Source organism: Lygodium microphyllum, chromosome 3 (assembly GCF_053477565.2).
Source record: "Lygodium microphyllum isolate KBCC chromosome 3, Lygodium_microphyllum_v1.1.10, whole genome shotgun sequence".
NCBI classification, from domain to species: Eukaryota; Viridiplantae; Streptophyta; class Polypodiopsida; order Schizaeales; family Lygodiaceae; genus Lygodium; species Lygodium microphyllum.
In genome coordinates, this window is record NC_141137.1 from 35,394,888 (window position 1) to 35,414,479 (window position 19,592).

Genomic DNA, 19,592 nt, shown 5'->3' on the forward strand with positions numbered 1-19,592 from the left:
TCACTTGCTCGCGTCCGACCGGTTCAGCACAGGAGCCTCGTTGCAGTCCTATTGCTCCAGTCGGACGGTCTCCTGATTTTGCAGGTCTGCAGGACCTGCAGAGCGAGCGAGAGAGAGAGATAGAGAGAGAGAGAGAGACGCCTGAACGAGTGCACGCCTGTTCGCCCGTGGTCCCCTGCTTTACGTCCGCGTGCAGAGCTAAGGCAACCGAGTGAGAGAGAGGATCGCCTAGACCTACGTGCTGCCTGGAGACCCATCTGACGATGGCCGCCTGACAACTTCTTCAGAGAGAAGACAGCAGTATGGCTGGCCTGGATATGGATTTTCTAGACCGGACGATGGCAGCCCTTGGCCCCGATTCCGATACAGAGGAGCCGGAGGATATGGTGCCGTGCACAGAGGAGATGCCTCCGGGTTCTGAACTGCCGCCTGCGGGCAAACGCTCCAAGCATACTTCTGACGAGCCAATGGGTCCTCAGGAACGTTCCTATGCGCAGGTTGCCTCTGATCCTGTGGATTCGCAAGAGATTGACTGAGAGAGCATAATCTTAATCATAAGCAATTGCCAGACACCCATTCATTGGCAAAAAATGCCTTTAAAAAGCCCTTGCCAAGGCCTTGCAATTGGGCAAATGAGTCATACATCACCTAAGATTCCATAGCATGATCTAATACACAAAACAAGAAAACAAGATAATATTTGCAAGCTTCACACCCTATCTTGAGATGGACAAGAAAAAGCATGCCACGAAACAACTAGAGCTCTACCAAAGCAGAATCATGGAATGATTGTATAATGTGCAGCTACTCCATTGAGATATGCCTTTGGGCAAGATGGCAATCAGCTTTTGGAATATGGAGACAACTCCATATTGCATGCATTGATTCCTCTCTTAAAAACACCCCGTACACCACCTAATGCAGCTGGTGGTGGGGCAGCCTGCCATTGTCGTTCTTCCATAAAGACACAGCCATTTCTCCTACCATCCCTCCATACTTTAATTAAAACCCTCAAAACAATCTTTAAACATTCCGCATAAGTCATGACAAGACTGCGGCACATAGTTCCAAAGTCGCAAAACTTTGATTGCTTGGGATTAACTTTTGCAGAATAGACTTCCAATGCAACGCTTTGACAAGAAGTGGAGCCCTCATATCCAACTTCATCAAATCTTTTGCAGAAGATTTCACAGGCATACTTACAAATCTTAATATATTTGATGGTCACAAGCAGTTCTGAAGCACCAAGACTGCTGCTATAGAAAAAGAAATCTCAGAAGTATCTAGAAATTTCACGACCACTTCATCTAAAGCATGCGCCTTACCCAGCTCAAGCCATCTAACTGATCCATGAAAGCAACTTGGCTCTTTGCCAAATTTACTTGATCAAAGTAATCCAATTTGTGTCATGAACCATTGAGATCTCGTCAGACCCTGTTACACCACCTTTTGTAGGATGCAAAAAATTCGTGTGGATGCTTTGAAACTTTGCTGACCTTGGTCTTCAGGCTTTCGAATTAAACCTTTAAAACACATCAGGGTGGAAATGCCCTGGCATTGATGTCCCTTCTTGTGCTTTACGGAGATGCAGGTTCAGAGCATAGTTGCTAAGCTGTTTTGAAATGAAGAAAACAGCCTTTTTATTTTGTAGTACACATAAAAGACAGACTAGAGCCTATCTACAATGATAAAAGCAGTGAGACTCATACAATTAACCAGGATACAAGCAGACTTACCTCCAAGTTTCGGATTTGTTCTTGATATTGAGTAATCATTTGTTTCAGCTCCTGAATTTCTTTTGCACAACTCTCATGCTCCACTTGTCTATCATGCTGGATAGTGACAGCGCGTTTAAGTATTTGATTGTCTCGAAGCAACACTCCAAGCTGTTCTTTCAGCAGCCCATTGTCCTGTCAGCAAAATAGAATGCCTTGAGCATGCGGACTTTCTGAATTTCCATTTTAGGTCAACCATCAAGTCATACAAAGGCACTTGCCAGCATCTCACTATTTATCTAGCATATTTAAGATCAATACTCTTGTTTGCTGCCCTGACCCTGCTCTTTATCCTACTGTCATTATTCTCCCGCTTTTTCCTCCACTGACTTTCCCCATATGTTTAATTTCCCATATGCAATTTGTGTTCTTACCATAATGAGATGTTCTCAATATCATTAGGAAGGCTTGACATGGAAGCCACATTGCTCTTAACTGCCTGCACAAGTCTCTTGCAGTGCTGCCCTTTCCCTAAACAATTAATCTTCACAACTCATTCTCATGTTGTAATAATCTGATCACATGCCTAACTTTTCATTATCCTGATTTGATTCCATCTTACACTTGGGCATTCACATGGGCAGACAATAGAAGCATATAATGCATTATCAAACTTGATCAAACCAATAATATGTGAGAAATCAAACATTAAGGTTCCAGGGAAACTTACTTGCTTTAGATTTCAAAAAATTTCATAATACAGTTCAAAATAGCCCCCCTTAATGCATACATCCAGTACACACTACACCCACCTTTCCATAAACTACCACCCATGTTGCTATCCTAGCCTCTCTTCAAGCAATACCAGCCCCTTTTCTGGATCCTGCAGATACAAGTACCTTATTGGCAACAACCTCAGGTCAATTGTGCTAATTTTGATGAATGGCCTCAAAACATGATAAATCAACAACAGACGACTTCATATATACATCCACTACACACATACAGCCCCCTTTCCATAAGCTACCACTTGTGTTACTATCTCAGCATCTCTTCAAGCAATACCTGCCCCTTTTCTGGATCCTACCGATAAAGTTCCCTATTGACAACAACAAATCAAGTGTGCTTGTTTCCATGAATGGCATTAGTGATTCCTCAAAGTGTAGCCACATTCTGTTCAGGTGAGAAGCATGTTCTTTTAGCACTAGAGATGTCATTATCAAGTACCTTTTGCATCTCCTCAAACATCGATCCAGCAGTAGCCATCACAGTCTTCTCAAAAGCTTGCAAGGCCCTTGCTGCACGATCCCTAGCATCATCTAAATTGGATGCACTTAGCATTTCTTGTACAAATACATCAACCCACTCGGTATTATGGCACAGTAAGGTTGCCTTTGGATCAGGGTTCTCCCCTGCTTCTGCAGGAGCTGCTGGACTTTCACCTGACAAATGCCACATCCAAGAAGAGGGATTCAACTTAACCGATTATGACTTGCCACCATAAAAAGCCAGATCATTCAAAGCTTGAAATTCTGATGCTATCATTTCCATACATACGAAATAACAACCACAATCTTAACTTTATCATGAGTTTCACCTATATCTGAACAGCTTCCATGCGGTATTAGAATGTCATACACTAACCAGATCCCATGTGCCATTCGGCATGGGTGCTGATGTAAACTCTACAGAGATTAACCAGATAGAAACAAAAAAAAAGGCATTGGACCTCCCTGCCTCACATCAGAGCATCCAGACTTGATTAAGGATTTTTTGACTCATAGGAACATGTCACATTGTTCCTCTTTCCTGTTCCAACAAGACTTTGAATTTCCCGCATGTTACAAAACATGGATCAAGACAAGACAACTGGTTTGCTAAGGGATATAATATGTTTGACATAATAAATATTGAGGTATCAAAAAATCTCACGGATACCTTACCTGCATTTTTTTGGAGTGCAACAACAGCCCACAATGTCATGTTCTTTCTATATATCCAGTGTCACCCATCAAGGTTTACACGCACATCTTACTTCCACCTTCTATCCAATAGAAAGTGTTCTAATGCTATTTCACATTTGGACAAGCCACTATAATGGTGGACACAAAAATCTAGCAAAACTTGGTAAAATATATTGTTTAGGACTTGAGTGCTACCAGAGGAGCAGAAACTAGCTTTTTAAAACAGATTGTTTAGAAATGCATGCTACCAGTGGGGCACTGCATTGGCTAATCTCAATGTTTGAGATATTCATATGCTTTAGACGGTGTGCAATATCTCCTTTGGAATTCCCCATTCAGAAGTATTTGATAAGAAGTCAACACTGGAAGCACAACTGAATACCCAAAACCAAGCACATGGCAATTCTATACATACAATAGACATAACCTGAAGCTTTATTATTGGATACACTTTCAGCACTTGCATGCCAGATTTCTTGCATGAGGATTTGGCAAACTCTTCTTGGCTTTGAGGACAGTTTGGACAAAGAGGAACCATGCATTATTGGGAGTTCAATCATTTCACCTCTATGGATACTTTAGATGCTCATCGCAGTAATCCTTTACAATCACAGCTGCATTGGCAATATCAATGGCTTTTATATGTTTTTTACACTATTGTTTGTTTTTTAAAAGGCTTTATCGAGACTTTAACATGAAGTCTATTCATCAAGACTTTATCATGAAGTCTATTCACATTGCATATTAATAAACTAATAGATGGTGGGTGAAACCAGCCTTCCTCCTCAGAAAGGATGGTAAATAACCTGATTCAACACTAATTATAACAAGTGTAAAATTCACATAAACTGAAAATGCAAATATTACCACTTAATCTTGGACATTGGACGACCTATTGGCCCCAAAACTTGGCACCCCTTGCGACATTTCTTTAACTTGTATCTCTACCTCTCATGCCTAAAATGGTCAGATATTGCTAAGATAGCTTGAGAGATGACTGGAGGCTGAGAGAGAACGCTTTACAGAGAGAAATTTCAGAGTTTTATTGCAAGAAAGGCTGAAAGACTATTGCTGCCTTGCTCAAACCACCATGAGAATTGTCATCTACAACTTAGGACTACCAGAAAGTCTACTGCCCAGTCTTGCGTGCTATCACTTGCACCAGAAGGACCTTGGGCTACTGTCACTTGCACCTGCAGAGCTCCAAACTGCTGTCACCTGCTGTAGGACTGGCCCTTGGTGGCTGCAAATCACATCAACAACATCTCCTTGCTCTCTAACAGCCTCCTCTCTTACAATGGCTAGAATAGACTTCCACCAACCCCCAAAAACGTTTTCCTCACTTACATGGGCAAGTTTTGCCAAGTGGTAACCTTCTAATCCCATTTTCCAACATTATCTAGCTTATTAAATTAAAATTTTAAAAATTAATTTAATCATTATTCTAATGCCCAAAAAATATAATTCCATCAACTAATAATTAAATTGGCTAGACCAATTCATCTTCCAAGTATCCTTGAGTAGTTGTTAGCCCTTAGAGCGGCATTAATTAATTAATTAAACCCTAGTCTCTAATGTCACCACTGACATAAGTGACCATTAAATTCATCTAGGTCAAAATCTGACACCACGTACCACCTAGTATCTATCAAACATAACTCACCACCTGAAACCTATCAAACATAACTCATTATAAATTTTATCTTTGACACCAACTGATATTTCAAAATCCTAGATCACACACTATGGAATAATTAACTTGTGCCTCACATGTGCAAGTCCCATGAACACATTTGATTAACTTTTAATCAAATCCTAAGCAAAGTAATAAAATTTCATATCCATCCCCTTGAAACCCTTGCAATCATCCTCAATTGCACTAAAATGTGTCAAAGCATCCATTGCCCTACTGGAAATACATATTGGCATCATAGTCAAACAACATGTGCACCTATTGCTCAACTGTGCTCATGCCCATGTGAAATACCAATCACTTAAACTAGTTACAATCCATACATATGAATCATAACCACTGTCAAAACCATAAGAGATGCATCCACATGCAAAAACCCAACATTGTTCTAACCACCAAGGCATTGCAATGCATAAACTCTGCATAAACAACACCTCGTAGCGATGATATACCACATGATAGTAATGTAAAGCACACAGCAGCTACAAACCACATGTAACTTATGCAACTTTTGTATCACCTGTAAATATACACTGCATACCATGCATGTATTCCATACATGCCTCACAAATGTACATCACATCCAAATGTATATTACATGTATTCGATATATATCAACAACCTTGCAAATATATAGTTTCACAAGCTAGGCACAAACCATACTATATGCATATTGGCTCATGGTGACTAGTGTGAAGATATGCTGAGGTTTACACTGAGAAAACACAGCATGTACGACCAAGACTGAAACACAAAGACTTAAACAGAGACAAGCAAAACGCAAACCCTGAAGGACGCAAAAACTCAAAACTCAAAGAGAAGAAACTTTAAAGTGAATGAATGTTATAAATGAATATAAGAGTGTACAGAATGCCAAAGGGCAAAGCAATGCAATGTCAAAGAGTGATGTCCACCGAGACAAATCCTAAGTATTGTGACCACCGATCGGAGTACAAAGTGTGGAAAATACCAAACACTAATCACCAAAGTGTGAAGGAACAAAGGCAACCGCAAAGAATGATGCATGATGATGGGGGCGGCAGCAAAAGGCTGCAAACACAGCAGTAGAAGGGCCGCTTGGAGTAGGAAGAGCACAACCATCCGTTGCCTGTAAGCAAGAGGGCGGCAATCTCATCATTGATGATGGCTGATGGGACAGAACGCAGTAGGAGGGAGGTGTTTGCATTTGAGTCATCCCCTAGACAGGCTGCAGACTGCGCAGGTGCCATGTGGCAGCCTGCAGTGCAGTTGGACTGTTTTTTAGGCATTATTTTATTGCAATTGGCTGCATTTAATGCAATCGACCTGTTTATTTTATGCCTTTTATTTCTGCTTTATATAGCAGTCCTCCAACACATTGTTGACACATTATTCAGTGATTTCAGATTCTGATCTTGAGATCTATTGGCTGAGACAGACTGTGCTCGGGCTGATGGAGATCGAGGTCATCAAGTCGGAGACATACGCAAATATTTCCTTTGCCCCCTTGTGTATTTCTGCACTCTTAAACAGCATACTACACAGCAGATTTTCTGCGTTTACACCGACTCCTTTTCTCTCTCTCTCTCTTCTCTCTATGTTCACTCTCTCTCAGTCTTTGTCCTACGCTTCCACATCGCTGCACTCTGACATGGTATCAGAGCGATGAAGATGGACTGACTGAGGACTGAACCTATCTGAAGAGGAGATTTCAGCGTGACACAAGGCTGCGTTTCCAGGATTCGAGGGCGAGCGGGAGGGCTGCGCATCGGATCAAGGCAGAAGTGAGTGTGGGCGGGAAAGGAGTCTAATCGGTGAGTTTGCTGCAGGTTATTGCTGTTCGAATGGGAGGAAGGCTACGTTGAGGCCTTCCAGTGCAGATTTTACCTTTTCGTCGCCTCCAGCGAGTGAAGAACGTTTGGGCAGCGGAGGAATCAATCCGAGAAGGCTGTGTTTTCACAGTCGGAGGGGGCTGCTTTTGCGTTTGTGTAGGTATTGTAGGTTAACATGTCTACAAAGACTGATTTGGAGTTCCAGGCCATCATGGACAAGAAGGTGCCTGTCCTACCAGCTCTTCCAACGGATCAAAAGCTTGATGGTGGCAATTACCACATCTGGCGGGTGATGATGCTGGTCATTTTAGAGTCTTATGATTTGGCGGAACTGGTGATGAAGGAGATTAACAGGCCCTCGGTGAGGGATGAGTCCAAACTCTCTTTCAATGCTCATGCGAAGCTGACCAAGGCCCAGTCTCATTGGGACAAACCGAATGCCAGGATTCGATCTTTTCTGTTTCTATCTTGCACCACAGCCGTGATAGCTCACATCGAGCACTTGACGGTGGCTCGTGAGATATGGCTAGAGCTCAATCAGATGTACAACCAGATGACCCTGATAAAGAGGATTTCTTTGGAGGTACAGATGCGGACTGTGTCCGTGAATAAGCCTTCTTCGCTTCGTGAACACATCAACAAACTTCGGCAGCTTCAGATGCAGGTTCAAAATGCGGGGAAGCCTATTTCCTCCGAAGACATGGGATCACTTTACTATCCCAGTTGCCGCCACGATTCGGTACTTTTTATTCCGCTCTTATTGTTTCAAGGCGGGAGTCGACTCTTCAGTGGGAAGAGTTCCTATGGTCTTGGACCAAGAGGAACAATTGAAGGAACAAAATGCTTCCAAATCGGAGGCATTGGTTGGTCAAGCCTCTTAGAAGAAGGGGAAGGACCAAAAGAAGGAGGAGGACAACAAATCCAAGAAGGACAAGGACAAGGAATTGACTTGCCATATTTGTGGTAAGATCAGTCAACTGGAAGAAGGATTGCCCTGACAAAGACAAGAAGGATACCAAGAAGGAGGACACAAAGGACTGTGGGGCGGTGGCTACACCCTCATCAGTTGCTTTTCTACACTCGGCAATCATTGAGGACTCTACACCAATAACTTTTGATGCTATGATGACAGCTCCCCAAGCTCAAGAGTGGATTGTGGACAGTGGTGCCTCACAACACGTGACTCCTTCCATTGGTGTTGCCCATTTGGGACCTTCGCGTGGGCAGATTCTCATTGGAGATAGCTCTTCTGTGTCTATTGCTGCGCAGGGTGGATGCAGCTTATTCTAAATGGACGTGGTGGTACCCACACCTCTGAGGTGTTGCATGTGCCAAGATTGGGGTATCATTTACTTTGGGTTCATAAGATTTGTGCTCTTGGCCTCTTTGTGGAGTTTGACGGTCATACTGTTCGAGTCCTTGATTGTGGATCCAGGAAGGTTCTCTCTGCAAGGTATGAGGAGAATGGAGTCTACAAATTGAAGTCTTCTTCAGCTCTTACCTCTCTTCTTCTTACTTCTCAGACACAATCCAAGCTATGGCATGCTTGGTTAGGCCACCTAAACTACAAGTACCTTCGGAAGGCGTCGTGAGGGTCATTTGTCCGAGGCGTGCCAGACATAGTGGTGAGCCATAAGCCATGTGTCTCCTGCATTCTTGGAGAACTGCATCGGGATGCGATTCCCAACAAAGCTTCTAGGAGGTCTACTTCACCCATGGAGCTTGTATCTACGGATCTTTGTGGCCTAATGAGAACCAAGTCCCTGAAGGGGAGCTTGTACTTCATGTTGATCGTAGATGACTACAACAGGATGTCTTGGGCTTATTTCTCGACTTTGAAGTCAGAGGCTTTCTCTCATTTCAAGGATTGGCTTCTCTTTGAGGAGAACAGTTCTGGCCGGCGACTGAAGACCTTGAGTTCAAGCAAGGGATGTGAATTTGTCTAATGAGTTTGCTCGTTTTTGTGCAAATAGGGGCATTCACCAGGAGTTGGCTAACATCAACACTCCCCAAGAGAATGGCATTTTGGAGCAGAAGAACCAAAGCGTGATCGAGATGGCACGCACCATGATAGAGTACCGACAGACACCTCAGTTTCTATGGGCCGAGGCAGTGGCTACCACAATTCACATCCTTAATCGATCTCCCACTTCGGCCGTTGACAGGATAACACCTTTTGAGGCTTACTTCGGGACTAAGCCTAATGTCTCTTATTTCAAGATCTTTGGGTATGACACTTATGTACACATTCCGAAGACGCAACGTGATAAGTTCGAGGCGGCTTCCTGACGACAAGTTTTTGTTGGCTATAGCTCCCAATACCAAGGTTATCGTTTGTTTGATCCCATTAAGCGGCATGTCTACGCCAGCCGAGATGTGCGGTTCGTGGAAGTACCGGCCACAGAGGGGGGTGAGGATCACGCCGTCCTTGGAGATCCAGGGGAGAGTTGGACTCCCGAGACAATTCCTTTGGAGCCAGAGCCTCTTGATGGAGATTCTTCTTTGGATTCAGAGTCTTCTCTTCCACCGGCCTCCCTCGAGGAGCTTTCGCCGGTAGATGTTCCTGAATCTTTAGCACATGGAGAGCGACGGGAAGAGGTTGGTCCTCCTCCTCGTTGGGCCCGTGACACACTCCGAGATTCAAGGATCAAGGGGGTCCCTGAGCAGTGGGAACGGCACGATGGACCACGGAGGTCACGGAGGAACCAGGCACATTCTTCCAAGCTTGTCTACTCCAACTATTGTTTACTGACCCGTGTTATGCAAGATCAAGAGCCTACCTCAATGAAGGAGACTTTGCAGTCTGATCATTGGCGGAAGGCCATGGAAGCCGAGTCGGAGGCTATTGAGAGGAATGGCACTTGGTCTCTTGTGCCTCGTCCCTCTCACAAGAAGGTGATAGGTGTCAGGTGGGTCTTCAAGACCAAGTACTTTAGCGATGGTTCTTTGGACAAGCACAGGGCTCGCCTTATTGCTAAAGGTTTTGCTCAGCGCCCAGGCATTGATTTCCATGATACTTTTGCCTCCACTGCTCATATGGCGACTATTCGAGTAGGAGATGGCATGTTTATCAGTTGGATGTGAAGTCAGCCTTTCTGAATGGTGACTTGCAGAAGGAGATCTATGTTGAGCAACCTCCTGGCTTTGGATCCTTGGATGGGCCAGTTTATAGGTTAAAGAAGGCCTTGGCCTCAAGTAGGCTCCGCATACATGGAACGAAAAGATTGACTCGTTTCTTCAGTCAAAGTTGGGATATCGGCCCTCCAAGGCCGATCCGCAACTTTATGTACACACTCTCGAGGTTGGTCGAGTGTTGTTTGTGTTGTACGTTGATGATTTGATTTTGACAAGGGATCATGCACAGAAGGTCCGAGAGACTAAGACAGCTTTACATAGGACATTCGAGATGACGGATTTGGAGCTTCTTCATTTCTTCTTGGGTCACAAGATTTATCAGTCTCAAAGGGGGATTTTCATCTCTCAGCAGAGGTACATTCAAGAGCTCTTTGTGACTTTTGAGATGGAGGTTTGTCGGCCCATTACTACTCCTATGGATCCGAATTGGAAGGCCACTTGACACTCGCATTCTCCTGTGATGGATGCTTCACGCTACTGTCAGTTGATTCGATCCTTGATTTAGCTTCTCAACACTTATGTTGATCTTTGTTTTGCTGTAGGTCTTTTGGCAGGGTTCATGACGGAACCCAAACAGGTGCATTGGCAGACTGCCCTGAGGATTCTTCGATATTTGAGGGGAACCTCTGACTTAGGGATTTCTTATCCTGCAGGTATAGGTGCTTCAGATCTGGTTCTTGCAAGTTTCAGTGACTCGGATTGGGCTGGCGATGTGGACCACCAACGGTTTACTACAGGCTACTGTTTTATCTTGGGTACAGGTGTTCTCTTGGAGTAGCAAGAAGCAGTCCACGGTAGCCCTTTCTTCTACTGAGGCAAAGTATCGGGCTACGTCTTCCACCACAAGTGAGGTTGTGTGGCTTCGGAGATTGTTGGAGAAGCTTAGCTGCCCCTAGACTCGTCCTACCCTTCTGTGGTGTGACAATGAGAGTTGCATTGTCTTGGTACGGAATCCAGTATTCCATGCCCGGACAAAGCACATTGAGATCCAGTATCACTTAATTCGGGAGAAGCTTCTGGATGGAACCATTGATGTGGAGTATTGCAAGACGGAGGATAATCTTGCAGATTTGTTTACGAAGGCGCTTCCCCAAGCTCTTCTTCGGCAGCTTTCCAAATCCCTCAGTTTGATGCCTCGTCCAGGATCTGAGAGGGGGTGTTAGCATTTGAGTCATCCCTTGGACAAACTGCAGACTGCGTAGGTGCCATGTGGCATCCTGTAGTACAGCCGGACTGTTTTTTAGGCATTATTTTATTGCAATTGGCTGCATTTAATGCAGCTGACCTGTTTATTTTATGCCTTTTATTTATGCTTTGTATAGGGGTCCTCCAACACATTGTTGACACATTATTCAGTGATTTCAGATTCTGATCTTGAGATCTGTTGCCTGAGACAGACTATGCTCGGGCTAACGAAGATCGAGGTCATCAAGTCAGAGACATACCCAGATATTTCCTCTGCCCCCTTGTGTATTTCTACACTCTTATACAACATACTAAACCACAGATTTTTTGCGTTTACACTATCTCCTTCTCTTCATATGTACCTAACATGCTAGGAGCAACATATGCATTAGGAAACATTCATGTTTGCATACTTTGGACTACAATGTGATTGTGCGTAGGAATTTGCATACCACCAGCCATACCAAGATACATTTTCCCATTCAATGCATGCATTAATAGTTGTATTTTTCTTCATGCAAGCATTACTAGCTACATATTTCCTCATGACCAATACTATACAAAGCAATTTCATGACCAGCATCAAAACCATGAGTCCCAAACACAGTAGGCTATATATATGCATTGCCAAACTTGCCACTTTGTGTCCAAGTATCTTGATAACATTGCTATACATGGGATTATGCATATTACCAACCATACCTGGATACATTGGGCCTTGCACACCGAGCATTGGTTGCTGCATATCATAAGAAATTGTGCCAAACATTTCCGTATGCGATCCCTAGCCCACCATAGTATAGAAACTAGTGCCACCACCAAAGTAAACTGGCTGCCCCATCATTGCATGCATGCCATGTTGTCCAACAAACATTGGATTGGCACTTCCAAGTTGGCCTTGCATATGCATCAATTGCCCCACTAGCATCATTTGCTTATGCTCATACCCACATTTGGAACATCATGCTACTGTACTGGCTCTTCCTTCAATGCATCTTGCTGTCCCAAAGCTCTTGAAGACTATTTCTCTACCAATTACATTTGCCAATTACACAAACATTTCAGTTCTTGTCCTTAGCTGATCTTTAAACTAGTCATTAAATTCCTCTACCTCTTACCGATGATTAGCCTCTATAGGCCTAGGAGGACCAGATTTTGGTCCAAACCAACATTACCAACTTGCTGTCCATGTTGTAAGCCTGTTCCAAGATTACGCATTTCATTTTCCCTCCATTAGGTGCATTTTCCGAATGAGATGCATCATCGCTGCTTGATTCCATCTCATTATCTAAAGACATCCTTGCTGTGATGCTCAGCTGAATATAATTTCAACACTAAAGTAAAAACCTTCAATCAAATGCCTCAAGCCCACCAATTCAAGGGAGTTAATAAATCCCAATGATGGAATCTTGAAACCAACCTTCCTCGAAAAGGGTGGTAAATAACTTGATTTGATACTAATTACAGCAGGTATAAAATTTAAATAAACTGAAAATGTAAATGTTACCACTTAATCTTGGACATTGGACAGCCTATCAGCCCCAAAACTTGACATCCTTGCGGTATTTCTTTAACTTGTATTCCAAATAGATGGAATATACTTAAGTTTCTTCAACCTTCTCCACTAATCCAAGTGTCTCTTATTGTCATAAATGACTAGCAAGCCTCCAAAACCAATTTTCCCCTTAATTTGCCTGGGGATTTGACCTTCACCTTGCTCCTTGAAAGACAAATTAAGCCCCAAATCTGATATGGGCTACCTGACCTCCTAAATCTCCCTGAAATTCTTTAATTTCAGCTGCTGAAATTCAAGTACTAGGCCCTCAATTCTGAACACACATCTTGAGTGGCTATCAAACCCTAATTTCTGCTGTAAATTAAGGTTTACAACAGAGATTTTCTAATACCTCCACCTCTAATGACTCAGATGGCTGCATTTTGCTAAGATAACTTGAGAGATAGCTGGAGGATGAGAGAGTGTTGTAGAGAGAGAAATTTCAGAGTTTCATCGCAAGAAAGAGTGAAAATTTGATGCTGCCCTGCTCAAACAACCATGGAAGTTATCACTTGCAGCTTAGGACCACAAAAAGACTATTGCCCAATCATGTATGCTGTCAACTACACTAGAAGGACCTTGGGCTGCTATCAACTGCACTTGGAGGGCTCCAAGCTAGTGTGACCTGCTGTAGGATTGGTCCTTGGTGGCTACAAATCACATTAGCACTGTATCCTTACTCTCTAACAGTCTCATCCTCTCTCAAAGACATCGGCACAAGTCTCGATCACATTTGCAAGTTGCCTCTTGATGAGATGCCTACAAAGGCCCACTCGTCACAATCAAGCACATCAGTACATGTTTAGCTTGTGGGCAGTGGAGCTACCTATCACATGACTCCTAGAGCAAACATTATTATTTCCTAAGCCCCTATAGCCGAGAGTGTCCATATTCGAAATAACTCCAAGGTCACGATTCAGGCCCAAGGTCGCATCAGTTTTCCCACTAAGCTGAGTCCAAATCTCGCTTCGTTGAATGATGTCTATCATGTCCCTCAACTTGGGGCGAACTTGTTGTTCGTTCAGCAGCTTTGCCAGTTGGGGCAAGCAGTTTTCTTCACGGCAACCACAATCAAGGTCCTAGACTCTTAGACTGGTTTAGTGATTGCTCGCGACAAGGCACAACCCAATAGCCTTTATCACATGACCCACTTTCTTATTGAGCCAACTGCCGATGATTCGAAGTTCCATCACTTCCAAGCTTTGGTCACTATACGAGAGCCCACGAACTCTGAGCGTCTTTGGCATTTTCACTTAGGACATCTTGGCTACAGCTCTCTTTAAGAGCTATCACATCAAGGGATGGTTGAGGCTCTTCTACGCCTAGAACCATCTCGAGAGGTCTATAAGGCATGTCAACTAGGTAAGCAACATCGTACACCCTTTCCTCAGCAGTCTATCACTGGAGTTGCAAAACCCCTTAGGATTTCTCCACCAAAAAATGTGTTCGAATCTTATTAGCTCCACTCATGTGCCCATAAGGAACATAGCTTGCATGTTACATCCTTGGGCATCCAAATAGGTGCTAGCAACATTGATCATAATGGTCATAACCATGTTGCATGGAAATTAATTTCTTAGAATACAAAACTTGTAAGAAAAGTTGCTTACAAATTAAAGGCATTTTTTATCATACAAAAGATTTTGTGATTCCAAAAAATGTCACAAAAGGGTTTCTCACTTTTTGCCTCAGAAATCATGTCAATTGTAAGGCACCTTCAAAATCATGATGCTTCGTGGCCTCTCCCTCCCCCCCCCCTCTCTCTTTTTTTTTCGTAAAAGGTAATTGTATTAATTACGAAAAAAGGGTACAAGTTTTCATGATTACAAGATACACGAGGGCTCTAAGCCAACGTGTAAGATCCTAGTACTAAGCCACACAAAAGTTACACAAGTGATGGCAAAGACCCAGAGGAAATTGCCATATGCCAGGTGAGGAAGTCCTCCCGAGGGAGCAAGTCCGAGTGCCGAATGAGATCTATCTGCCAATGCAAGAGACTTTTAAGCCCGGCAATGTGTTTCGGTACATTAGAGGCAGAATCAAAAAGAAAGGCATTCTGAGTGGTCCAATTGTGCTAGCATCCCCAGAATCTGAAGAAATGAAACAAGATCTTCATATGCAACTGTGGCGGTGTGGGGTATTTTGGTCACACAAAAACCCAATCGAAAGGGGTTAGCGAGGACCCCACCACTGTACGCCAAACCTGTGACAAGAGCGACCAGATCTTCTTGGCCAACGGGCAAGAAATAAATCGATGCCGGGCCGATTCCATAGTAGTGGTACAGAAGAAACAATTGCCATTCGAGATTCGACGCTTGGAAAGGGCCGAGGCAAGAGGAAGACCACCAATCATCACCCGCCAAAGAAAGACCTTGCATTTGAACGGTGTCTTATTCAACCAGCCCTCCATCACCGTTGCCTTCCACCATGACTGCGATTTCTGCAAACCCCATACAGAATTAGCTTTAACACCCAGCCATTGATGATCTTTCATCAGAAGATGATACACCTGATTAGCAAAGGCCTTTTCCAGACTCAACCGGCCTGCAAGGTCCCAGTCTTGCCAAGGAGGGCCAGAAAAGGTTGCCTGCCCTGAAGTACCAGCAAAAGCTACTCCCATAAGTCATGGTATCCACGCGGGATTCTGAAAAGTCTCCTGGCCGTACGAAACGATGCGAAGACATTATGACTGGCAAGGGTGGCGTCTGCAACTAAAGTCACACCCAGGCGGGCCATGCGGTTAAATTTTGGTCCAAGCTCATGTTTGTCTTCCCATGAAAGTAATCTTGAGACTGCCAACAATTCCAGTTGAAAGGAGTTAGCATGCAAGCGGTCCTCCGCTGGATGCCAACTCGCCTTTTGGAGCACCACTTTCCAGGAGCCAACCAAATGCAATAATAAAGAAGAGGCGAGGCTGGAAAACCGAGAGCCTGCATTAAGGACATGCCACAGGAGCCCCGAATTTGTGTATTGCCATGTCGAAGCCCGCTGTCCTCCAGAAAATAACGGGCTATAATGGTCCATGGGTGATGATCCACGCACATAGCGCGAAAAAGTGACCAACGAAGGGCCAGCATATGAGTTTCAGCATCCAAAATAGCCCCACCACCCAAGCGTTTGGGGGTACATGTATGTGACCACGAAATCCACGAAATACCTGCGTGCAATGAATCCTTCTTCCATAACATGAAACGAATAGGGCGAGTGAGAGCCTTCAAGTAGTAGGAGTCCAGGGCAGCAATGGCAAGAAATATGTGAGCATTGGCAGCATAATTGTCTGCGCCACTTTGAGGCGGACATGAAAGGGCCACACTTGCGACTTCCAATACATAAACTTAGCTGTCAGTTTCTGTGAAATCCACTCCAATAGCTGCTTTGGCCGAACGTCAACACCCAACGGGTACCCAAGATGCCTGACAATGGAGCCACGGGGAACAACCTGACCCTGCCAACCCAATGACTATAAATCCGACTCCGTGCAGCTGAGAATGGCTGATTTGAAGGCATTGATGCGAAGACCCGAAGCATGACCAAAGAGTGTCCAAACATCTAATGCCTTGCGAATGTTGTCCTTGTCTGCACGCAAAATCATAAAGCTATCATCAGCCAAAGATTGGCTAATGAAGTGCTGCCCCAAGGAAGAGACAATCCGGCCAGCTTATCAGAAGCTGCCATTGAAGATAACATTGAAAGAACCGGGTGAGTTGCCAGGGCAAAGAAGAGAGGACTCAAAGGGCAACCCTGTCTCACCAAGCGTGCAAGGACAAATGGCTCTGTAACCCCACCATTGAGCATAACACGCGAAGAAGCCTCAGCACTAATGGTGTAGATCAATCGGGACATCCGCGCACCAAAACCCATAGCAAACATAAGTTCAGCAATGAAAGACCAATCTAAATAGTCAAAGGCCTTTTCCAGATCCAACTGAATCAATACCACTTCCTAGCTAGAGTGCCTTGCATAGTCAATGGCCATTTGCACGTTTAAGATATTATTCAGAATGTTGTGGCCCTTAATGAAACCATATTGAAGAGGATGCACAATAGCTGGAAGGTGCTTGTGGAGCCTATTCGCCAAGACTTTGGAAAAGATTTTATACATCGAGCCCATCAATGAAATTGGTCTCCACTCTTGCAACATTGACGGCGAAGGAACCTTTGGAAGCAATTTGATAAGGCCTTCTTTCCATGAGGAAGGCATGACCCCTGTTTCCCAAACCTGCTGAAACATAGCCACCAATGGCTTCACCAGTTGGATAGCCGAGCACTCAAAGAATTCATTGGTGAGGCCATCCCAGCCAGGGCTTTTATCCTTGGGCAAATGTAACAAAACATCCATAACCTCCTCCTCACAAATATCTGCCTCCAAAGTAGCTCGCATATCAAGTGGAACCTGATGGCGGACCAGATCATAGAAAACTGAACGTGCATACGTAACCTGGTCAGAAGGCGACGAAGAAGAACCAAGAAGTTCCCGAAAATAATTCCTGCACATATCGACAATGGTGTGCGGATCAGTAACCATGCGACCTTCTGAATCCTGAAGTCTGGTCATATTTTCTCGAGCAGGAGAAGCATGCAAGGCGCGAAAGAACTTATGAGTCTGGCAAGCATTATCTTGCAAATTGTCAGTCAAATTGTGTAATTTGGCCTGCTGATAGGATTTCAACTGAAATTCTTTAATAAGATCGGTCAAACGTTGCGCCAGTGATAATAGAAAATCATCATCTGGGGTATCCACCAGTAGCGAACGAACCAAAGCCAATAAGCCTTCCGCTGCATGGCGATACCCCCGACAAAGAGAGGTCTGATGTATCCCATGCTGGCGAGCGACCCGTTGCACATTAGAGACCAGCCGTTCAAAAGAAACTGTGCCCTCAGAGGCAAAGTCCAATAAAAATCTCTCAATCAATTGCTGCATATAGCCCTAAAAGATTGAATGCTTCAAATAAGAGGAGTTGAAACGTAAAGGGAGTCTATCCAACAACTGCATAAAAGGTGCAATGGGTTGTGCCAGTATCTCAAGCTGGAGAGGGAAATGGTCGAACAAGACATATTGCTGCAATACTTTCATTTCCAGCATCTCAAGAAGAAAATCAGCATCCTGCATGTACATTCGGTCCAACCGCGACCATGTAGATGCATACTGTGCTGAATGAAAAGTAAACCCTGGAGAGGAAGGTTGTAACCAAGACCATAGATCTTGCTTAAGAGCCGCAAGAGCAAAGGCATTCCATGCCCGACTTTCCGGAGCATCCATCACCGAATGCCCTGAAGTGGACTGTGAAGAGTAAACACACATATTGAAATCTCCCATCAAGAAACCCCTTCTGCCAAGTGACATGGAGCTCTGCAAAGTCTTCCAAAGATCCCGGCGAGATAAAGGGTCATTCGGAGCATAGAGGCCCAGCAACCATAAGATCTCTCCTTCAAATAAAATTTCAATTACCACAAAGCGGCCCTGCACATCATTTTTAATAAGAATAGGCTGATATTTCTCATGGACAATCATAAGCACTCCAGAATAATGCACAGCATGTGTCCCTGCATAAAACAAGCAAAAACCATGGCAATCCACCACTTTTCCTACTTCACCGTAACTCTTGTGCTCCATCGCACACAAGGCATCCCACTGATTCTCATGCAAGACAGTCCACATGGCATGTTGCTTATGGCAAGAACAAATGCCTCGCACATTCCACGTGGCTATCTTCATATATCTGTAAAAATAAAAATCAGGAAGGAGGCACCGCTTGCCTCGATTTCACCTTGACTGCTAGAATGTCAAGGACACCATCATCCAGAAAATCAGCTAAGACTGCAAAAGAATTCGGCCGGCCAGCTTTAGAAGTAGATGGGATATCCACTGTCTTGGGGATGGCATGGGGATAACGACGATCCCAAGGTGTAATCACATTGCCTTTAGAATCAAATGCCAACTTAGCAAGCGGGCCCTTGGGCCCATCTGTATATACTTTCCTCGTAGACTGATTACGGGGAGCAGAAGGAACCATAGTACGCGCAGCATGTTGTGAAGAGAACATTTCTTTCCTACGCATATACGTGCGCATTGAATCCTGTGACACGGTAGGCCCAGAATCCGGCAAAGCAGCATCCAACTTCTTACCTTTTTTGGGACGTGCCTCTATCCATTCATTGCTACAAGAATCCAAACCCAAAACCTGTTGTTTACCTTTATCCAAAACACTGGATGGCTGGGTTTCCTCCTGTGAGGGAGCATCAAGCACCATGTCATCCCTGGGTGGCACAACATGCACATTATCTGAAGACGGTTGCCTCTCTGGGCATTCGGCCATAAAGTGTCCCAATTTACCACACGAAAAGCAATGTCCCGCAAAGTTACCCCATTTCAAGCGAAAATGCAAAGGATGCATGCCAGAGCAATTAAGGCGTAGCCACGCAGGCCTCTTCCTGGTAGTGTCCCATAACATACACAAACAGTTTCTATTCATTGCCCTTAGGCTTGGGGGGACCAAGACCGTTCCAACTATGGCCATGGCATCCTTTAACAATG

General features: G+C 44.2%; 1 protein-coding gene across 2 annotated transcripts in view; it reads right to left on the minus strand.

Annotated features, from left to right (window-relative positions):
• Positions 1-1,062: 1,062 nt before the first annotated feature.
• The window catches only part of LOC148038226 (uncharacterized), a 34,355-nt gene continuing 15,825 nt past the window's right edge, over positions 1,063-19,592 (minus strand). For both annotated transcript variants that reach the window (XM_087670127.1, XM_087670135.1), the window contains exons 4-6: positions 2,943-3,157; positions 1,737-1,910; positions 1,063-1,612 (exon numbers count right to left, since the gene is read on the minus strand). In XM_087670127.1, coding sequence (XP_087526253.1) covers positions 1,526-1,612; positions 1,737-1,910; positions 2,943-3,157 — 476 coding nt within the window. In that variant the 3' untranslated portion in view covers positions 1,063-1,525. The remainder of the gene's footprint in view (positions 1,613-1,736; positions 1,911-2,942; positions 3,158-19,592) is intronic.